General features: G+C 43.1%; 1 protein-coding gene across 9 annotated transcripts in view; it reads left to right on the top strand.

Moving 5' to 3' along the window:
• PRRC2C (proline rich coiled-coil 2C) overlaps positions 1-21,922 on the top strand; it is a 67,760-nt gene that overhangs the window by 24,216 nt on the left and 21,622 nt on the right. For 7 of the 9 annotated variants that reach the window (XM_058808494.1, XM_058808493.1, XM_058808492.1 and 4 more), the window contains 17 exons: positions 1,466-1,638; positions 1,987-2,066; positions 2,674-2,807; positions 2,889-2,976; positions 3,228-3,369; positions 4,324-4,398; positions 5,111-5,714; positions 6,519-6,688; positions 7,726-7,972; positions 9,001-9,214; positions 9,816-12,182; positions 12,818-13,026; positions 13,618-13,772; positions 14,257-14,590; positions 14,936-15,021; positions 15,913-16,101; positions 18,447-18,698. In XM_058808494.1, coding sequence (XP_058664477.1) covers positions 1,466-1,638; positions 1,987-2,066; positions 2,674-2,807; positions 2,889-2,976; positions 3,228-3,369; positions 4,324-4,398; positions 5,111-5,714; positions 6,519-6,688; positions 7,726-7,972; positions 9,001-9,214; positions 9,816-12,182; positions 12,818-13,026; positions 13,618-13,772; positions 14,257-14,590; positions 14,936-15,021; positions 15,913-16,101; positions 18,447-18,698 — 5,519 coding nt within the window. The remainder of the gene's footprint in view (positions 1-1,465; positions 1,639-1,986; positions 2,067-2,673; positions 2,808-2,888; positions 2,977-3,227; positions 3,370-4,323; positions 4,399-5,110; positions 5,715-6,518; positions 6,689-7,725; positions 7,973-9,000; positions 9,215-9,815; positions 12,183-12,817; positions 13,027-13,617; positions 13,773-14,256; positions 14,591-14,935; positions 15,022-15,912; positions 16,102-18,446; positions 18,699-21,922) is intronic. The other 2 variants (XM_058808489.1, XM_058808491.1) reach the window with 2 other exon arrangements.

The raw sequence follows: 21,922 nt of genomic DNA, 5'->3' as shown, positions 1-21,922 counted from the left end.
GGCATCTTCAGCTCCTGGGTGCAGTGCTCTGACCAGCTGGATCTCTTTCAGCAGTGGGGGATTAAATCTGGTGAAAAGAACTGTAACAGTGCTGGGTTTACATCTCTCAGGAAAGAAATGTATATTTCTTCCCCCAGATAACTTTAATGGGAAGGTATTTGGGACTGTGCTTGTTACCAGTGGAAAACAAAGCTCCTTTCTCCCTCAGAAGTTTGGTTTTGATGAGGTTTGATGGACTAGATGTCCTGTCCTGCACTGTGGCTGGCACTGTCCCATGCCAGTGATAAGCACTTCAAAAAGGAGTCTGTAACTCCTTTCCTTGTTACAGGTCTTGGTTTTACTTGATTTGTTTGTCAGGTCCTGCAGACCAAGGCCATGTGCCTGTTCATGTCTTGATTTGGATCTAAAGAATAAATTATCAGGAAAAGGGAGAGGTGTCCAGCCCCAAAGGAGAGCAGCTCTGTGTCTGTGCAGCCTCCTGCAGGCACTTACAGTTTTGGTCAGCACTGTACATGCTATATTAAGCCCTTCTTTCCTGACAGCAGCAAGCTAAATGAACTTGGCAAGTAGTCAGTCCCCCTTTAGCAGCTGTGCTTCCCAGCAGAGATAAGTGCAAGAACTGTAATGGATACTTAGGAGCAGAGTTTAACTCTGCTTAAAGGGTTTGTGTCCCTAAAGGAACATCATTTACAGTGTGTCTGAATTTTTGTCTCCACTGATCTGAGCACTGCTGCTAAGTTTACTCTGGTGGGGTTTTTTTCTTTTAACCCATACTCTGCAGGCAGAAACTTTTAAAAGAATGGAGTGCCTGGCACAAATTATAAGTAATTAAAATCCCTGACTTTACCTGGACAATTTACTAGACATTCACACCAGAAGTACAGCCCTTATCACTTCTATTCCATCCTTATCAGGCAGAGATGCAAACCAGACTATACCTGTCTTCATTTGGATGCATTCTGTGCATTACCTTTCTTTTTGAGCTGCTTGAGAATTTCCTTACAGGCCTTTGCTGCTTAGGAACCTTGATCTCTGCCTTGACAGCATCTTCACACTGAGTCAACAGTGGCCCACTTAGCACAGCTGAGTCTGTTTTTTTCTTGTGCTATAATCAGTATCCTTCCAAAATTGTGCTGTGTTTTGGAAGGTAGAATGAGACAGCTGGAGCAATCCATAAATTTAGCCCTGACCCTTGAGGAGCACAGCTGGACCTAGGGCTGAGGGGGATCAGGAGCAGCTTCTGTTGATTCTGGAGTGGCCAGTGCTTGTTGCAGTAGCAGATAGGAACATATATCTGTTGTGTCACCCAGGGCTGCGTGGGAACAACGTGTTCCTCACCATCCCTGGCTGGAAATCTGCAATTTCAAGTCTATTTCTGGCTTTTTGTGTGCTGATTCTGTCCATGCAGATGCTACTGATTGGAGGGATGGGGGTAATAAGAACAACTCTCCTGCTTCTCCAACAGATCAAGATGCTAAGGGACAAGAAGATGGCAGTGCTGCATCAGCAGAACAGAATGATGGCCAGAAGGCAGGAGACAAGAGGGATGTGAGGTTGCCCCAGGTCCCTCAGCCCAAGCTGAATGGCCAGCAGCAGCCTCCCATCTCATCCCAGTACAGAGCAATGATGCCTCCTTATGTGAGTGATGGTTGCATGAATCCTTTTTAAGCAGCAGGGATTGGTTTTTGGCTGGTGGGATTTTCTTGGGCCCCCTTCTGTCCCCTCCATGGAATTCTTATCAGTTCTGCTGGAAGGGCAGGACTGAAACCCAGCACAGGATGTAGCTCATGGAGTTTGAACTTGTCAGGGGTTGATTAACACTTCCAGTCACTTCCCCTTGGGGACTTGATGTCACCCACTTGAGATATTAAGCAGACTTGAGTGGAGAGTTTCACTTTATTTCCATTACTTCTTTTGATGGTCTCAGTGTATTTAATGCAGTAATACTTTTTTAATGAGTGGCTCCTCTTTTTAATCCCTTTTTAGATGTTTAATCAGTATCCCAGAATGGCATATCCTCCCTCCATGCAAGGTCCAACAAGATTTCCTAATTCTGAGCCTAGCAGGTAAGAAACCTAAAAATGGTTGTGGTTTTTGTCTGGGTATGAACTCTGTGACTTAATTTAAAAAAGGAATCATTTGCACTGAGTATCTCAATGGTGATTATACCCTTTATAAGAACTGACACTGATCATCCTCCCAGGTTTTGCTTGTGTGGAGCAATGTCAGGTGGTGTCTGGAGTTTGAAAGCTCCACTGGAAAACTTGAGGCAATTCTGCATATTACAGGGATTTTGATTGTGAAGAGCAGGAGTCACTTGCAGGAACATCTTTGAAACTTAAAGCAGTATTTTGCCCATGAAAAGATTTTTCCATTGTTACAGTAAGAGTAGTCAACTCCTGGTTGTCAACTTTGATGCTTTCCAATTCAAGTTGAGCTCTAATGCACTATAAAACTAATTTTCCACTTTTCTGTGTATTTTTCCATAGTGTAGGGTAGCTGTGCACATGGAACAGTAATTATTTGAATTCTGCTAGACATCCAGTGCATGAGAGTTCACTGTGCTTGAAACAACAGTGCTGTATATTTCAAATAATGATCCTACAAGTTGACCTTTTCTCTGTCACTTGTGGATAAGTAGTGACAGTGGCTTTTGTTTCTCTCATTTTTTAGAGGCCCAAGGGGAAGGGGCCCACCCTCATGGTGCTCAGAACCCATTGAACGCCCATCCATCCTCAGTGCTAGTGAGCTCAAAGAGCTGGATAAATTTGATAATCTGGATGCTGAGGCTGATGAAGGCTGGGCAGGTAAGAACATCAGCTTAATGGTCTGTTATTTGTGTGCTGAATGTTTCTGAAAGGTTAATTGAACATTTGTTTATGCATCAGGTGCTCAGAGTGAAGTGGATTACACTGAGCAGTTGAATTTCAGTGATGATGATGAGCAAGGAAGCAGTCAGAAGGAGAAGGAAAGCGGGTGAGTTGGTGCTGCCAATTAGATGGGAAATGTCACTTAACTAGATTTTGGAGAGATTAATGAAATGAGTGCAAGTACTCATTCCAGTAGCCCTAATTCCAGTAATTTAATACTGTATTCAACTGCCTGCAGACTCCAGCCAGCTGGGTGTGGAGTAGAAATTACCCTGACTAAGAAATGCTGAGGCTAGGAGATGAATCACCAAATACCTGTGTGGAGTATGCATCCTGTTTTTATTTCTTTGCACATAGTGATGAACAAACACCATCAAAAGATTCCCAGAGTCCTGATGGCCAGAAGGAAACTGAAGAACAGACAAATGCCAAGTCTACCACCCAGGTTTCCACAGCAGCAGCCAAAGGGTCTTACAGCAAAAGCTCTCAGCTTGATCAGGTTTGTGTGCTCCTCTCTTCAGCTCCTGTGACAGCAGCCTTGTCAGGAGAGCTCCGACTCAGGTGTCTTTCCAGACTGTCAGGTCAATTAAGGTTATGAACATGAGGGAAGGCATTAGCTGCTGAAAGCATTATCTGAGCTCTGCTAACTGATCAGGTGCTGCTCAGACAACTTAGCTGCCTCTGGTTGCAGCACGAAAATAGCCTGGCTTTATGCAGTGTGTCCTGCCCCACAGCCCTGGGGGGGCAGAGCTCTTCATCAGGCACTGGGGCTCAGCTGACAGGCTCCATACTCTTATGTGTCCATCCCTGGAACTGGATGAAGCCATTCTGCTGTTCATCAGGTTTGCCAGTGGATAAATAGCCCACAGATTTTTCATGGCTGTGGGGATTTCTTTTAGTAACACAGTCCACTTTGTGCAGTGCAGCTTAGCTGTAATATGAATTCACTTCTCACACTAGTGGATTTTATACAGACCATGTAGAATTCATCAACTCAGCCATTTTTTGTTTCCTCTGGTAGAGGAATATTGCCATCCACCTCAATTTATGCCTGCTACAGTGCTATTTTCCCCCCTCCCCTCCCCCAGGAAAAGCTACTGTTGGTTTTGAAAATTTCCCAGAAGTGTTTTCTCTTGACACCAGTAATAATGAAGATGGGAAGTCTGAGAGTAGTTTTACTTGCACTTTCTCTCTGTATTAAAGATCACACTGTTCTTGAAGGTTTGATGCTGCATTGAATCTAAGGAAAAATGGTGCAGAAACATAAATTGTTCAGCTCTCAGTACATAAAAGTGAAAGCGTTTTTGCCTTGTTTCACTGTAGATTTGTGTTGAATGCAGATGCCTTGTTAGACGGAGTATCTTAATGCAGTAGAAAAGAGTAAATCTAAAATGTTTCAGCTTAGCTGTGGTTAGAAGCTTGCTTAACCTTGGTACTGTGTTTGATCCTACAGGATCGAGGTCCAGCACAGCCTTCTATACATGAAAGAGGTGGCCCTGCTCTTCCTCCAAAATCTATTCTACCACCGGTAAGAAAGATTAGAATTGTCCTCATTTCCTTGAGTTAAGTTCTTTAGTCTTTGGTGGAGGGATTTAGACTAAGAAAAGTAAAAATATGCTTCATATAATGATAAAGCTTTCCTTTGACAAGTAAAATGATTGTAGTGCCTGGGGCTGGTAGGAATGGGACCCCAACACAGCCACGCTGCAGTTGTGTAAGGCTGCCCCATCTTGTAAGTGCCGTGTGAAATGCACAAGAATTTCAGGAGCTTTCAGTTACCCAGCCCCACTTGGGAACTGGAGAGGACAGGAGCATGGGGAACAGTGCTGGAGGGATGGCTGCCAACACAGATGAGGAGATGGAGTCCCAAATGAAATGTGAACTAAAATCTCTCTTATCCTGAGCTACCTTGAAATTCCTTGGCTCCTTGAGGGTCTTCTGCCTGAGATTTAGAGCAGCCTCTAACCAAATCTGAAATATGTTTGTTATCTTTGCTGTCACTTTGCCTTGATGGTGATGGGGAAGAGAGCAGACATGAGCTCAAGTCCTTCTCTGCCTCTCCTTTCTGAGTTCAGGTAGTGAGAATCTGAACCAGATCAGGAAAGTGGGGGCTGGTTTTTCTTCCAGGTATTGCTTTTTAAAGATGCAAATACACAACTGTTGACGAATAGTTAAAATGTAGTATTTCAGCTGGCTGCTTATGCAACACATGTACAACCTGACTGATTTTCTTCCTGCAGCACCCTCCTCCCCCTGACCGGCAGATGGGAAGGCAGGGACCCTTTCCCCCTAAACCAGTGCCAGATGAGGATGAAATTTGGAAGCAGAGGAGGAGGCAGCAGTCAGAGATCTCAGCTGCAGTGGAGCGAGCCCGAAAGCGGCGAGAGGAGGAGGAGAGGAGAATGGAGGAGCAGCGAAAAGCAGCTTGTGCTGAGAAACTCAAACGGTTAAACGAGAAATTCGGCTGCGTGACAAAACCCTCCCGGGAAGACCCTCTGAAAGAGAGAGAGAGGGAGAGAGAGAGAGAAAGGGAAAGGGAGAGAGAGAGGGAACGGGAGAGGGAAAAGGAGAGGGAACGAGAAAAAGAGAGGGAGAAGGAAAAGGAGAAAGAGAGGGAAAAGGAGAAGGAAAAGGAAAAAGAAGAAAAAGAAAAACTGGAGAAGGCAAAAGAACAAGAAGTGGAGAAAGAGAAAGAAAAAGAGGTGGAGAAAGAAGAGAAGGAGAATGAAAAAGAAAAAGAAGAGGAGAAACCAGCACATGAGGTTCCTGAGCCTGTAGAACCTGTGGCAACGCCTGTAGTAGAAAAACAAGAAAGTGAAACCAAGAATAACAAGGAAGAAAAAGGTATGCTTGCAGACAAGTAGGAGTTGTCTTTCTTAAAGCTGAGTCACAGAGCATAGCTGTTGTCTAGAAGTCTCATTTGCATACCTAATTAACCTAGTGCATCTAGACCAATTATTTTCCTGGTGCATTACAGCTGATAACTGTCCTTTGAGCTAAGCCTGTTTGCCCAGCTCATCAAAAGATTAGGGCAAAAAATGGCTTCTGAGATTTAGGCTGGACTTTGAGGAATACAGAAAGAAAAGCAGGCTTTCTTCTTTTCTTAAAGAAGGGTCAGCCACCCATGTTGTTTAAAAAGCAGTGCAAATTATTTCAGCTATTCTGTTCTTTCAGCAAGCCTAGAGAAGTAGACACAAAGGGCACCTATTTAAATGTGATGCCTTTTTTTGTATTGAAACTTGAATGCCATGAGAAAACTGTTAGACTGTGATCGGTAAGGTTATATAAATTTAAGTGGATAAAATTGATTGTAAAACCAAACCTTACTTAATGAAAAAAAGTTGATCCAAATGCAATATGGTGTCATTGATACAGCATTTCTTAAATCACATAATTGCTGCAACCTGAATGCCAGTGGTTGATTTCCCAATATATCTAAGTTTAAAAAAGACAGAGGTGTATTAACAGCAGTTCTTCTGTTTTGAGGGGTTGTCCTTGACTTTTTGTGCCTTTACTGGTTTTGGTAACTGTCAAGTTAGAGAAATCAGGCATTTTAGAACATTCCTTAGCTGATATTCTGGTATAATTGTCAGTTTTAAGATTGACTGTTGTCTCACACAGGTGGGGGTTTTGTTGGTTTTTTTTCAGAAGATCAAGCAGTCTTCACTCGCCAAGACAGCGGTCGGAATGAGAAGGAGCTTTCACAGGTGACTCATGAGAGTGAGCCAGACTCAGGATCCCAACCTCGTCCTGCTGTTTCCTCAGGCTATTCTAAACAGTTCCAGAAGTCATTACCACCAAGATTTCAGAGGCAGCAGGTAACAAAGCAGTTCATTAAAAGGAGGCTCTTTTAAAAAAATGCTGTGTTCTGCTTCATTCTGAAGAAGAAGGTGACCAAAGGAGGTTCAGAAATCCTGAATTTTTGCTTCTCAGCTTCTAGAAAATCATATTGGCAGGACTTGATCTGCCTGAAACACCTTTTGTAACTTGTAAGGTCTGTAAGTGAGCAGAAGGCTGGAGAAGCTTTGAAACTGGCCCACACTGGCATTGCCCTAGGCTTCTGTGGAACCTGAAGTCTGATGCGTGATTATTTCTGCAGCTTATCCTAAAAGGGTGTGACACTCACATTTAACTTGTGTCCTGTGGTCTGAGGAGCACTTTGCATTAATGACATGCACAAGGTATAGGTTGTTCTGTCTCTCAGCTGCACACCAGTTAAGCTGTAGCTATTGTAAGTTGTCCAGTCTGGTTTTCTCCCTTTTCTCCTACATCATCCTGATGCATGTTCACAATTAACTTTCAGAATACTTGCTGTCCTGGAGATAATTGTACTTGTTGTTCCCAAGGCTTATTAGAGCTGTGCTCAAGTCTTCATCTTATCAAAAAGTCCTGTAATGTTATTGTAGCCTCCTCAAGCTAGGTCTCATAAGCTCTCAAAGGCCTGTAACACACCCAAGATAGCTCAGCTGCTTTTGGAGGCATAAAAATCAGCAGGATGGCTTCTGTTGCAGTGTTGGAAATAAAAAAGTTTAATAAAAGGCAAAATAACAAACAGAGAAAAACTAAGCTAAGTGTAGGAGATCTTTGCTCTTAGTAAAACACCTCACAGAAGTGATTAGTTTCTTTGTTCACTTCTTTTTCTAGTCAATTGCCTAAGCAAGACTTTGGCTTCTATCCAATTAACTATCCTTAAGTTTGAGGTAAAGCCCTTTAGGCCTATGAGATATCTTTTTCACCTAACCAAAAAGAAAAACTTCCAAGCTTCTTTCCTTTTTAAGAAGACGGAGAATAGTTTTGTCACTCCATCAACAAGAAGCGCACTCCTATACTGTAACACTGATTTTTTCATCTGCAGGAGCAAATGAAACAGCAGCAGTGGCAGCAGCAGCAGCAAGGTGTCCTTCCTCAGTCTGCTCCCTCCCAGCCTTCCAGTGGCCCTGTGCCACCCCCCCAGCACAGACCCCTCTACCAGCCCATGCAGCCCCATCCCCAGCACTTGGCTTCCATGGGCTTCGACCCCCGCTGGCTCATGATGCAATCCTACATGGACCCACGCATGATGTCAGGGAGACCTGCCATGGATATGCCTCCTATTCATCCAGGTAAACCTGGGAATGTTTTTTTGCTGTTGAACTTATTTGATTTTGAGCTAGAAGTCTTTCCTTGACCACGATTTGTTTAGTGAATGAGTGGGTTTTTAAGAAGAAATCGACATTATTTTATTGTTTGAGACAAAATCAATTTTAGTCACATATGACTACAATCTTAGTCTTATGAGAATGTATACCTTTGACTATAAAGTAAAATCCCAGCTGTCACACTGCAGGCATGTGAGTGACACTTCATGTGATTAAAAATGTCGTCATAAGCCTTTCTTTGTTACAGACAAAGCTGGCAAGAGTTAGGTTGAACTGAGAAAAAGTGTATTTACCATTTGTGTTTCATTACCTCATAACACTTAGCACTGCATTGCTTCCTAAAAAATCCCATGAAGCTTTGCCATTTTTACATTACATATTAACAGCTCCAGTGTCTTAATAAATTTGTGGTTTCAGGCTCTTGACCCTAAAAAGTCCTTTTTAATTTGTGGAATGGCCATCTGATTTGCAGTTAGGAAAGCTGTTGGGCATAAATAATAGAAGTCTGTCATGTAATGTAATGAAGATACCTGCCCAACTTAAGAGCAAGGGAAAGGGTATCCTTAGTGAATGAATGGAGGAAATGGCAGGCTAAGCAGAGATAGTGAAAACTACAAAATCTCTTTGAAATGGTGCAAAGGAAAAAGCTGGAAATAATAGAGTATAAAAAACTGCCTGTGTGTACACTCATCTTGAATTTTGCCATTCAGATGTTACCACACAATTTTCATCCATGAGTTTATGGGTCCACAGGCTTGGTTCTTCCCATTACAGTGAAAGCAGACAGCTTTTTCCTTTTGCTGGGACATGGGATACAAGTGCTGAGTGTGATTTAGTCAGTCTGAGGTTGGCTGGCAGGGAATAGAGGGAAGAAGATTGAAGGGGAGAGAACAGCATTCCTTAGTACCTCCTGACAGACTTTGTTTGTATTGAGGTTGGTTTCTTTGCTAGTGTTAAACGTGTTTCAATTGTTGAACTTGACTCTGGCACAGGAATTATGCCTCCCAAGCCACTGATGAGAAGAGAGCAGCTGGAGGGCTCAGCAGCTGGCTCAGATTCCTTTGAGCACATGGCTCGCTCTGCGAGGGAGCACAGCGTGCCACTGTCAGAGCCACGCATGATGTGGGGCTCAGAGCCCTACCCCCACGCAGAATCCCAGCAATCCACTTCTCCTCCCAAGGTCTTAGAAGAGCCTGATGATTTGAGGTAAGGCTTGTGCCATTCTCCAAGTCACACAGGGTGTAAAATGCAGTTTTGACTGACTGGGTTGTAGCTTCACACAAAACTTGAAAGGAGGAGGTGTGACTGGGGATGCAGAGTACTTGGTGCTGTTGTACAAAACAGAAGAAGACCCTGCTCTGTGGCAGAGTCTAGAAAGACATTTTAGTCCTTGTTTAGACTAGATGAATGGTGATTGGCAGAATATTTTGAATTTGTGGATCTGTAGAACATTCCTACAGTGTTCTCCTCCATTTTCGCTCAGTTCTCCCCATTTTAGAGAACTTTTGTCCAATGTGTATTTGTTTCAGAAGTGGTGCGTTAAGTCCAAGTGGTTTAGAGCAAAAGTCCCTTTTGGCCCTCGATCCATGATGAATGGTCAGGATTTTCCTCTGCTTCTTAGAAGTATTCAGAAATTCCTTTTATTATGCTGCCATATGTATAATAGTTGCTAGCTCCATTAAAAATTATTTCCTGTTACTTCCTAGAGCCAACATGGATCCTTAATAGAAAATTATTTGATTTGAGTAATTATGTATTAATAATTTTTTTCCCCACATGCTAATACTCTTAATTGCTTTCTGCTTAGGTCTGAAGCACACTTGGAGCAGGAACGAGTTGCTGTCCCTGCCAGTGCTTATCCTGTAGAACACAACCAGCTGGACTCTCATCCAAAGACAGAATTTTTCAGAGAAACAGGAGAGGTAGAGATACAGAAGTTCCCAAGCAGGCCTTTGGAAGATGTACAACCTCTCCAAGCTGACACACCTAACACAGCAGTTAATTTTGAAGGAGTGAGTGAGAAGGTTACACGTAGTTCTCCAGAAGAATTGGTGCCTGTGGGGGAAAGTCACTCTTCATTAAAGAGAAGCATTTCTCATGGTTCAAGCCACTCTCTAAAATCAGAAGACCAAAGGAGTGAAACAGCAGCAAATATCCCTAAGTTAACTAACAGACCTATTGAGACAAAGGAGACAATTGAGAGACTTGAGATTAAACCGAAAAAAGAAATTTTGATCACTAATAGAACATCAGAAGGACCAAAACCTGAGAAAACTTTCAAACCTAAGTCTGAAACAAGATGGGGTCCTAGGCCAGGTTATGGCAGGCGAGATGAAGGTGGTGACAGACCAGTGAGAAGATCAGGTCCTATTAAGAAACCTGTGCTTAGGGACATGAAGGAAGAGCGTGAGCAGAGAGAAGAGCGCGAGCAGAGAAAGGAGAAGGAAGGAGAAAAGACAGCTAGTGAAAAACCAGGCAAGCCTGAAAAAAGTGACAAAAAGGAATCACCTCAAGTGCCACTGTCTCAGGCTGAGCCCGAGAGATCCTCCTCCAGCAGCGCTCCTCTGGCTAAGAAGATAACCCAGGATGCTGCCCCAGCCCCAGCAAGCCAGGAGAGCAGTCAGCCCGAGGCTGCAGCCAAAGCTGTGGTGCAGCCCCCTGCAGTCCCTGCAGTCCAGCAGCAGCTCCCAGCTGCCCAGCCAGCCACTGCCCAGCTGCCCCCAGCCCTGCCACAGCCCCCGGCCACCCCAGCAGCCACTCAGCCCCCGCCCCACACACAACCCCCCGCGCCCCCCAGCAAGGAGGACAAACAGGCTGAGAAGGTGGTGAGCAAGGAGGTGGTGGAGAAACCACGCCTGGAAACCAGGCCAGTGAAAAGAGAGCCTGGCTTACCACCTAGGACATACTGGAAGGAGGCCAGGGATAGGGACTGGTTCCCAGAGCAGGGATACAGAGGCAGAGGTCGGGGTGAGTATTATTCTAGGGGCCGTAGCTACAGGGGTTCTTATGGAGGACGTGGTCGGGGCAGTAGAGGCCATAACAGAGAGTACCCGCACTACAGAGATCCTAAGCCTAGATCAGAGCATGTGCCTTCAGGGCCTGTTAGGCAAAGAGAAGAGAGTGAAACTCGTAGTGAAAGTTCTGACTTTGAAGTGATCCCGAAGCGGCGGCGCCAGCACGGCTCGGAGACAGATTCTGACAGCGAGGTGCACGAGAGCGCCAGTGACACCCTGCTCTCAGACAAAGACAGCATCATCAAGGGCAAGCACCCGAAAAGAGAAGAAAGAGCTGATGGCAAGAAGCCTCCAAAGCCCCTGTCATTCAAACCTGAGAATAATATCAGAGTAGACAATAGATCCCTAGAAAAAACATACATCAGAGATTATGAGAACAAGCCCAAACCAGGATTTCTTCCTAAAGGAGAGCCTTCCAGACGAGGCAGAGGGGGAATGTACAGGCGTGGTGGCAGGGATCCTGGGGGCCGTCCTCCACGTCCATCCACTATAAGGAGACCAGCCTACAGGGACAATCAGTGGAACCCCAGGCAGACAGAGATCATTAAACCAGAAGATGGTGAGCCTCCAAGAAGAAATGAGCATTATGGTCCTATACCAATTGATAAAAGACCTCCAAAGTTTGAGAGGAAGTTTGATCCAAACAGAGAGAGGCCACGAAGACAGAGGCCTGCTCGGCCTCCAAGGCAGGACAAGCCACCGCGCTTCAGGCGCCTCAAGGAGAGAGAGGCTGCATCCAAGATCAGTGAGGTGGTGACCAGCACCACAACGAGTGCCACAGTTAATAATGCAGTTAGTGAGCCCTCCAACCCTGCTCTGGATGTGTCAGGAAGTAAGACACCAGACTTGTCCAACCAGAATTCTTCAGACCAGGCAAATGAAGAGTGGGAAACAGCCTCGGAAAGCAGCGACTTCAATGAGAGACGGGAAAGGGATGAGAAGAAAACAGCAGATGCAGCAGCACAGGTTGCTGCAAAGGCAGGAGAGAATGCTGGAGCTCCAAAAAGGGAAATAGCCAAGAGAAGCTTCTCTAGCCAGAGGCCTGGGATAGACCGTCAGAACCGACGTGGCAACAACGGGCCAGCGAAGCCAGGGAGGAACTTCTCAGGGCCCCGGAGCGAAAGGCGGAGTGGTCCTCCCCCCAGAAGTGGAAAACGAGGGTGAGTACCCAGCCTCTGTGAGGATGCACATGGGGTGATGGCCATCTGTCATCCTCTTGTGCTTTGAAACCATAAGCAGCTAGTTTAGATCTGTAGAGCTGTAGAAAAGACACTGATACATGCACCCATGTCTCTCTACTTTCTATTTTTTCTGTTCACGTACAGACATCTGGAACCTGAAGCTGAGAGTGAAGTGTTCTTGTATGCACAATGCCAAAAAAGCCTAATTTAAAAAAATTGCATTGCTGTTTCTGAGTTGAGCTATGTTTCTTGAGATTTGGGTGCAAGCAGAAATGTTCATGTGAGCAGTTTTGCAGTTAACACATAAATTGCTGCATTGCATTTTAGATCAATCAGCTAACATGGACAAGTAGATTGAGAGATGCTTACCCTTTAGACTAAACTTTATTTTTCCATATGCTTAATTTGATGGAAAATTTAGCAGGGCATTTGATATTTCCCCAAAACAGCTTTTGCTGTTGAGCTTCTCATTAGGAGCTGAAAGTAAAAAGTCTGGACCCTACTGAGAAGTCAGTAAACACATACAGCCCTACAGTGGGATCTGAATTAAATTGTTGACTCCCTCCTAAGCATTCTCTGTGGCATAATTTTCAAATGTTTGCTTTCTAACACAGGCCATTTGAAGAGCAGGCAGCACCTGTGCCTGGTGTTGATCCTGCCAATGGCACCTCTGTACATCAGGAGGATGGAGGTGTCACTGCTGCAGGACAGAAGACAGCCAAGGATGCAAGTGGCAAAAAGAGAGAAGAACCAAAGGCTGGTCCAAAGAAGCCTAAGGAAAAAGTGGATGCCTTGTCTCAGTTTGATCTTAACAATTATGCAAGTATGTATTGCTAATATCCTAATAATTTTTGATAGTTCTGCTAGTTTTGTTGCATATAGAGCTAGATGTTTGAAATTTTTAAGAAAAGGGGATTTTTTTAAAACACCAGAACAATTGTGCACTTGGGCATGGAATATCTTTGTGATACCTGATAATTTATGTGCCTCTAAAAGACAAACCTAATTGTGTGTTACAGGTAGATGAGAACAATTTTGTATAATCATAACCTTTCATTCCTACCGTTCTCCATCGCATTCCCATAATTTAGTTAATGTTCAAAAGTAAGGGCAGTGGTTATCACTGCTAGGCTTAGACTTGATATCAGGGAGGGCTGTTCATTATTCATTACTGTGTTTCAGTAATTTCCTGGAGAATCTAGTACAGGAAGCTCCAGTTTTAAAATTCTTAAATATGAACTCCTTGCCTTTGAGCTCAGCAGCAAAGCACTTGGCAAGCAGAAGCTTGCCATTGATCAGGGCCCCCATCTTTGTCTGTGGGGAAGTAACTTCCACTCCAAAGCCAATTTTGGCTTGGTGCATTGCACCTGAAGCTGTTGAAACAGCAGCATCTATACCTTTCCTTTTCCTATAGGTGTTGTGATCATTGATGATCACCCTGAAGTGACAGTAGTTGAAGACTCCCAATCTAACTTGAATGATGATGGTTTCACAGAAGTGGTGTCTAAGAAGCAGCAAAAACGTTTGCAAGATGAAGAGCGCAGAAAGAAGGAAGAACAAACAGTGCAGGTACAAGACCAGCATTTATAGTGGGGAAAAAGCTGCTTGCAGTACTGGGATTGTCAGGGGTGCAGAAACTTCCTTCCAAAAAAGCTCTATTTTCTCCCTCTAAATAAATAAACAGCTCCCTCTAAATAAATAAGCAACTACTTCGTTATAATGAAAGTTGTTCCTATTTAGTAAATAAAATTAATTTTTATTTTGTCACCTTGGGATTCTGTAGTTCTCAATTGGGCACTGTCAGGCAGGTGGAATTGGCAAACTGATAAAAACACCATTTTTCATACTGTGATAAAGATTTACCCTATTGCTTGTATATCAGTTGATTCCAAGAAGAAAATGGATGAGAAATCATTGCTCTTGTGGTTAAGTACCCCCCCCCCAAAAAAATTAGATTTCCTGTAAGGCTGGGTTGATCAGTTTGCTTTTTGCATTTTGCACTCTGCAATTGCTGTTATCACCTGGAAGAATAAAACTGGCTTCTCCTTTACAGGTTTGGACCAAGAAAGGATCCAGCGAAAAAGGCCGAGGTCAGAATTCCAAGCTGCCCCCCAGATTTGCCAAAAAGCAGCAGCAGGCAGCAGCTGCAGCTGCACAGCAGGCTCAGGGTCAAGCTCAGGCTCAGCCTCCCTGCCCAGCCCAGTCCCCAGCCCAGCCCCAGGCTCCTGTTCCAGCACAAAGCCAGGCTGCAGCAGGGACAGCCAGCACAGACTACAGCGTGTCAGGCAAGGTCCTGCAGAACACCCAGCCTCACAACGGCCTGGGAGCTGAGTTATGGGACAACAAAGTGCCTCCTACAGCAGTTCTGAATGACATCTCCAAAAAATGTAAGTGCTGGCTTTTGGATTTGAGGTGGGGGAAGCAGCATACCCAAGTGCAGCAGAGTAACCTCCAAAAAGAGGGGTTTGCAGTAGAGTGTTAGTCAGTATTTTGTTACTGTGTTTTTCACTCAAAAGAAATGAGCAACTGTCACACCCTTGAGGAGTCTGTTTTGTCTGACTTGGTCATTGTTCCAGACATGTTAATTGCCCCACTTGAAAGCCACTGAATAAGTTAATTAAAGCTTATTTACTCAAGACATCTGTAATTTACTTCTCAGTCAATACATTGATTTGAATACCTCTGGCAACACTGAGGGGTTTTTTAATTCTCTTTCTTTTCTTAATTGCCAGTGGGACCCATTAGCCCACCTCAGCCACCTTCAGTCAGTGCCTGGAACAAGCCTCTGACATCTTTTGGTTCAGCTCCATCTCCAGAGGTAAGAGTGAGGGGAAGAAGAGAAGCTGTGTGTGAATTTACCCAGATTATATCTCATTGGGGTTGGGTACAGATTATCCATTTATCCAGGATGCAGATACTTAAACTAATGTGTAAAATTCCATGAAGTCAGGAGATAGTACAGAAGCATGGGATATAGGCTGGTGGTTTTATAATCGCACCAGGGAAAAGCTGTTCTCCTGATAATAACTCAGCCATTCACAGATTCTATTGATAGCTGTTATTCATTGCATTTCCAAAGGAAAAATATTGCCCTGTTTGTGTAGGGATCAGTAATGTAGACAGAAACAGGATGTCTCCAGGGAACTAAAGGGGTTTTGTGTTCCTTAAATTGGAGGTTAAAAAAGTCAGTGCTTTATGACAATATTATCTGTGGATATTCCCATGGAATTTGCATAGCCTTAAATTTTACATTTAAAGTGCTGTGGTTTTACTTTCCTGGTAATTCTTTGGTCTTAATTGTTTTAAACAGCAAGAATTTTGAGACAGCTGTTGTGGGAGACCATTTGAACTGCACAAGAGATCTGGAAATACTTTATATTTCTTACCGTTTCTCTTGAATTGAGCATTAAATTTTGAACTTCCCAGAGAATGTTGTGAACCTGAATTGCACTTGTTCCTCTTGATCTTGGTGATGTTTACATGTTTCTTCTCTGCTTTTTTCTTGAGCTCCTTTAACAATAGACACTTGAGGAAGAGGAAGTGTAGGTTCAGATATTGTTTATTCTTGCAAATCTGTTGCAGTGCAAAAGATAAAAGTACCCTTCTAGTGGTTTTCAGCTGAGCATGTTTTGTGTTCTTTTCTGATTCATTGTCATAGTACTGACACTGAAATATTTCAGAATGGCTTAAATGTTTGCTTTTTACCCAGGGGACAAAACCTGGACAAGAAGGTGGAGTGGATCTTGGTATAGAAACCATTCAGTTTGGAGCCCCAGCTTCCAGTGGCAGTGACAATGAAGTTGGTCCTGTGCTGTCTGAGAAGTCCACTGACAAATTACCAGAACCCAAAGAGCAGAGACAGAAACAGCCTCGGGCTGGACCCATCAAAGCACAAAAGGTAAAATGTCATAATTGCAGTGCAAAGGTCAATCAAAAGAGGGTTACAAATAGCAGAATAGAATACACTGAGTTAGGACTAGACCCATTAAAATTATATCCCTTTTTATATTTCCTAATACAATCAACAAGGTGGTTCTTGCAGAGAGGATGTGCAAGGTAATTAAACTGCATTTCAGCCCAGCAGAGGCTGCACATTGATTCTGTGTTGGGAGCAAGGGATGGGAGCATGGATTTGTGATAGCTTTGTTGGAAAGCTGTGGATGTGCTGCAGTGCTCTGCTTTTCTCTGTAGTTTGAGTTTCCTGTTTTTTCTTGAGCTTGCCTCAGTCAGGCCTTGAGAGCTGTTTGGAAGCAGCATTGCAGTGCTGCCCTGGCTGTGTCTGCAGATGTAGTGGTTCTTCCTGCCCCCTAAAGTGATGAGTGGTGCCCTGCTTAGTTTTGTAGCCAGGTTATAGCTGATCAGTACATGAAATTGCAGAAAAAGTGTTCTGAAGAAAGGGAGGAATGTTAGGGACATTAGTTGGAGATCTCCAGTTCAAATGGATGAACTGGAGAAGTCAGATGTCTGAATAATTAAACTTTTTCCAACTAATACTAAATAGTTAATCAAACTTATATCAGCTTAAAAAGTGAGTGTATTGCCTTCCAGAGATTTTCTGTTTCCACCTCCAATGCACACTAATCTGTGCATCACTACCACTCAGCACCAGCTTCTAATTCTCAGAAAGAGAAGGTTATAGCAGATAAACTTGTCTGGTGACTTAGAGCATCAGCTATTCCAGTCCCTCTAGATGGCTGAGATTTGGCAGCAGTCCTGATGTAATTAAAGGCCTTTTGTCTTTCTGGAAGAGTGGGTGTTTCTTTGTGTTGGTTGTTTAGGTTTTGGTTGTTTGTTGGGTTTCTCCCCCCCTCCAAAAAAAAGCTGAAATCTGGAAGTTCAGCCACAGAATGAATTTAACTTCTGCTGTAGGAGATACTGAGTGGATTTGTTGCAGTTCCTGACTTTCACTGCAGGATATAAAACTTGTTCAGCAGAGAAATATGCACTGATTAAAACTGCTGGTGTGCAGTACCCCATGTCTCAGATACACTGCAGCATGCCTGAAACTGACCAGTAAAATCACTTAACTCCAAAGTTAAATATATATAGAGACAGTCTACTTGACACTGTGTAGAAAGTTCCTTTTTTCTGCTTGTTTAGAGCTCTCAAGACTTCTGCAGTTTTTATTGAAAGACACTTGGGTGACTAAATAGTAAATGCATTGAAGGGTAATGTTGTTTACACTCCTTTGAATGAGGCAGCTGTAAATCTTAACTGCCTTGATGACAAAAAATAAATCTCAAACAATTCTTACACACCCACCCACCCTTGTGGTGATGCTGTTTGCTGTGAAGCTTAAATGCAAGCTTATATTCAAGATTGGAGGTTGGTATTGTTGAATTAATATGGGCAATGTAAGAGGACCATACTTGAAACAAAGCAATTTTCCTTTCCAAGGTGAAGTGTGGAAGTTTAAGTGACCTTAAAGTGTCTGGAGGAATTTCAGCCTCTACAAACTATTAGAGAAAAAATTATTTGGGGTATTTTAGAGAGTCTTCATCCACTCCCAAAATACCTGGTTTGTATTGGGAAAAACAATTACCAGCAGCTTCTGTCTTTCTGCTGTCAAAGCTTAAGGAATTGGATTTTCAGGACTGCCTTGCAGGGATTTTAGTGCTGCTCAGCAGTGAAGTGGACTGAGAGTCTGAGCCAGGAAGGACATGGCTGTTGTAACAGCAGAGCATTCAGGTTCCCTAATTCTGCTGTAGTTCAGCTGCACAGAAAGGAACTGCTGAATTGCAGCAGGGATCCAGCCATGGTGTCTGCAGTATAAGGCAACACTTGTCTGTAGGTGTTTTATTTCTTTCTGGATCCCTTTTGTGATCAGTTTCCAGGAAAATTGCTGCCAACATCCATATGTCAAGATAATCTCAAATAATTGTGTTCTAGTTTCCTGGGGTCCCATAAAATCCTGAATCTCTGAAAATTACAATAACCTGTAGATATACAAAGTCATGGGGTTTCTGTATTTTTTTGTGCTTTTCTTGTAAGGACAATCCAACTGACATTTTTATTTTGTATTTTGCTTGAACTCTGCCACTTCACATAAAAAATTCATTGCTTGAAAACAATGGTTTAGATTCCTAATGTTCAAAATCAATGGCTTTATGACTTAGTCTCAGATTCTTTACCTGCTAGAAAAAGCTTTGTTCTGTTTAAACAATAACTTTGAGCATGTTAAAGTGTTTTTGTTGGATAGGACACTGAGAGGAAGGCATGACTGACAAGTTAACACTAACTTAGCTTCCAGACTTGAGCCCGGTAGAAAACAAAGAGTATAAACCTGGTCCTATTGGGAAAGAGCGTTCTTTAAAGAACAGGAAGGTGAAGGATGCCCAGCAGGGAGAGCCTGAGGGACAGGAGAAGCCATCTCCCACCTCTGTCAGAAGCCCAGAGCCTGTCACTGCAAAGGAAACCAAAGCAGCGAGTGAGCTGAGCACCGAGATAGGAACCATGATATCTGTGTCTGCTCCAGAGTTTGGGACAAGCACAAAGGTAAGAAAAATCCTGCCAGATGACTGAGCACTGGATGTAAAATGTGATTTCAGTGAGGTGGTTGACACTTGGGTGCCTGCTGGTGGTGCTTGGGCAGCAGAGCCCACTGAGTGACTGATAGGAAACACTGGTGCTGCTTGAATTACAAAGTGCTGCAGAGATGTGCTGTCTTGTCCCTTGGAAATCTGTTCTGCTGAATGGCAAAACTCATTCCTGAGCACTGCTGGGGAGAGTGGCACTGGAGCCTGGTGTAGGCAGAGTCTGTAGACTCAGATCAATGTGATGAATGCAGGATGATTTCCAGCAGGGAAGTGAAGTCATGCATGGTTGCTGGATGAGTGTATGGATGACCTCGAGCTGTGAATTAAGTGCTGTTCTGTGAAAAAAAGAAATCTCTAAACTAGCAATGTGCTAAAGCTTTAGATAAGGATTGTTCTGTGTCCCTAGATGGTCATGTGTATCCTCTTGGCTTGGATATTGTCTAGGTATTCCTTGCAGAACTTCACAATATTTAGGGCTCATCATAGCCCCCTGTTTTCTTTATAACTGCTCAGCAGTGAGATGGTGATCTGGTGTTGGGATTCATTGTTCTGCAGGTCAGTTCTTAGATGGGGCTGAAAAACATCCCCAGAGGCATCTCCTTTCTGCCTGTGTCTTGAGCAGGTACTCTGGTTGTCATCTCTCAAATGTTTGAGTAGCTACTGCTTAATAGTTACAGCTCCTTTGGTACAGGAAAAATTCTCCTTGCTGGTTTGAAAAGCAGTTTTCTAAGCACAGACCCAGGTTGGTTACCTGCTGTCTCAACCATCCTGATTTTAAGCAGAAATCTTCTGATGCCATTTAGGAAAACTGATCCTCTTTAAGAGTTTCATTAATAGTTGAAGAATATGAAGTGTGGATCACCCCCAGTTCATTTTTGTCACCCACAACTAGGGAAAGGACCCCAAAACAAGTTTTTTAGGCAGCTTTTTGCCATAAAAGATACTGTCTCAATGAAATGTTGCTACAGAGCAAGTGGTAGGATGCTTGTGTCCAACATGGAAGCTGCAGGCTTCAGAAAATTCAGTGCAGGGATTTCTCATCCTTCTGACATTTCCCATCTTGTAGGTAGGTGTGAGTGGTTTATGTTCATAGCAGAAATTGATAAAGTGTCCTTGTATGAGAATCAGAAGTGCAGAGCAGTAAAACCTTGCTCAGGTCCTTGGTGAGCCTGTTTGGATCCTGTGCTTCCCAAGGTCCCACAAACTCCTGTGGCCAGAGCTCAAGACAGGAGAAGAGGTTTCTTCTAAGCCACAAACAGAAAAGGAAACAGAGCTTTGATTACTGCAGCCTGAGTGTAGTTAATAGCTCTGCTAAAATCAGCAACAACATTTCCTCTCTACAATTGTATTTTTGAAGTATCAGTTTGTCAAAAGGGGAGTCTGGACTTTGTGCCAGTCTAGGTTTAGTTTAACTTGGGTTGCCAAGGTTCTTTGAGCTACCACAGTACTAAAGCACTGAGGTTCTGTCTTCTGGAATGTGAACCAGAGTGGGAAGAGGCTTTCCAGTTTGTGCTGCATATCAAAGTTCCCAATAATTTCTTAAATTGAGTGGTTGCTTAAAGAAGCCCTTAATAATAGGCCTAAATACTCCTGCCTTAACAGCACCAGGTTTGCTTTTAAACTCCTTTGTTAGGAATTGTTCCTGAGGCAATAGTAAGTTGTTTTTTCTAGGAAAGAAGTGAAAGTTAAACCAACAACCTGCAAATTTACTGGATAAGATAACCTTCAGGAATAAACCTGCAATAAATATCCCTTCTTTTTTAAGAGGCTTTTTAAAGGGGTTCAAATACTGTTCCAGCCTTGGAGTTCTTCTACCAATGTACATTGCAATTGCTTTTTCTTGTCTTGGTACTCTTTCCATTGCTTGCTCCTGAGGGAAGAGGTGTTGACATCTTTAACCTGTTGTTTCAATGTCAAATGTTGAAGTTTTGGCAAACCTAAATGTCTTTTCCTTTGATAATCTTAAACATTCCTCTCAGAGATTCCTGCTCAGCTTCCAGGAATGCACACTTGTGGTGTATTTGATTGAAATGTCTGTAAAAGCCAGCTGTCCTCCTTCAGAAGCTTTGCAAGAATACCCCATCCATTCCAAAACAAACATCTTGATAAGAGCATGTGCTTTTAATCATACAAGACTGCTTAGAAACTGTATAAATATAAATGAGCTCCTACAGTGAGATGTTTAAGTTTAGTACATAAGTATGATGCTCAGAAGCCATTGCAGCTGTTTCTCTTGGATTTTACAGTATTTTTGTAGTAAAGGCAGTCTGATGTGTAACTTTGTGAATTGGGTAAAACATCTTGGCCCTTGCCTTTCCCAGCCTTCCACTTGAACCTGTCAAATCCCAGGAAAATCAATACCTGGTTGTGGACACCAGTGAAGTATTTGTACAGGTAGCAACAGCTGTGTCTTACAGATCATGGCTAAAAGAACACACAGACTGATTTTCAGAAGGTTTTGAGTATCTTTCAAGCTTTAATTTGGGGGATTTATGTAAATCAGGAACCAGTCAAATAGCTAATTCATCCCATAAAGTATCCTGATCCTTTACAGCAGAGTCAGCTCTGAGGTTTGCCTTGTGCTTTGTTCATCAGTCACTGGAGGTTTTGTGATCTCTTCTTTTTCAAGGAGGTAGTCACAAGAAGTCTGCCTGTTCTTTTTCTTCAGGTGCACACAATTTGTGGAGAACTCAAAAAACCACTTTTTTCTCTAGCTGCTTCTAGTTTATAATAATCAGTTGGTTTCTTGTACAGGAGAATCACTTGAACTGAATTGCAAAAGCTTATGGTGCTAAGCCACATCTGACAGAATCCTGGACTTAATGTACCAGGAAATGAAGGATGGAGATTAATCTGCAGTTTATGGGGTGGTGTTCATGTGGTTAAAGCTCTGTCTTGTCTGCATGTTGAGCCTGTAAACCACCCTTGTGCTTCAGCATTGCACATGCACTTGTAAGGGCACCAGAGTTTGGGTTTAATTCTAGTGAAAAAGCTCTTTTTGTGCTGTGAGTTTGCAAATTAAGAAAGTTAGCAGTAGTCTTGATCCATCTTCTTTCATTAGAAATTTCACTGCTCAAACCCTGAAAAAATTGCATCTAGACCTTGAAGGAAATTTAATAAAAGCACTTCCTCTTAGGCAGTAATGCATTCTTTAAAAAACATGGAGCCATTTAATTACTTCAT

The sequence above is a fragment of the Ammospiza caudacuta genome, chromosome 7, assembly GCF_027887145.1.
Source record: "Ammospiza caudacuta isolate bAmmCau1 chromosome 7, bAmmCau1.pri, whole genome shotgun sequence".
Taxonomy (NCBI): Eukaryota; Metazoa; Chordata; class Aves; order Passeriformes; family Passerellidae; genus Ammospiza; species Ammospiza caudacuta.
This window is presented reverse-complemented; position numbering and strand designations above follow the sequence as displayed.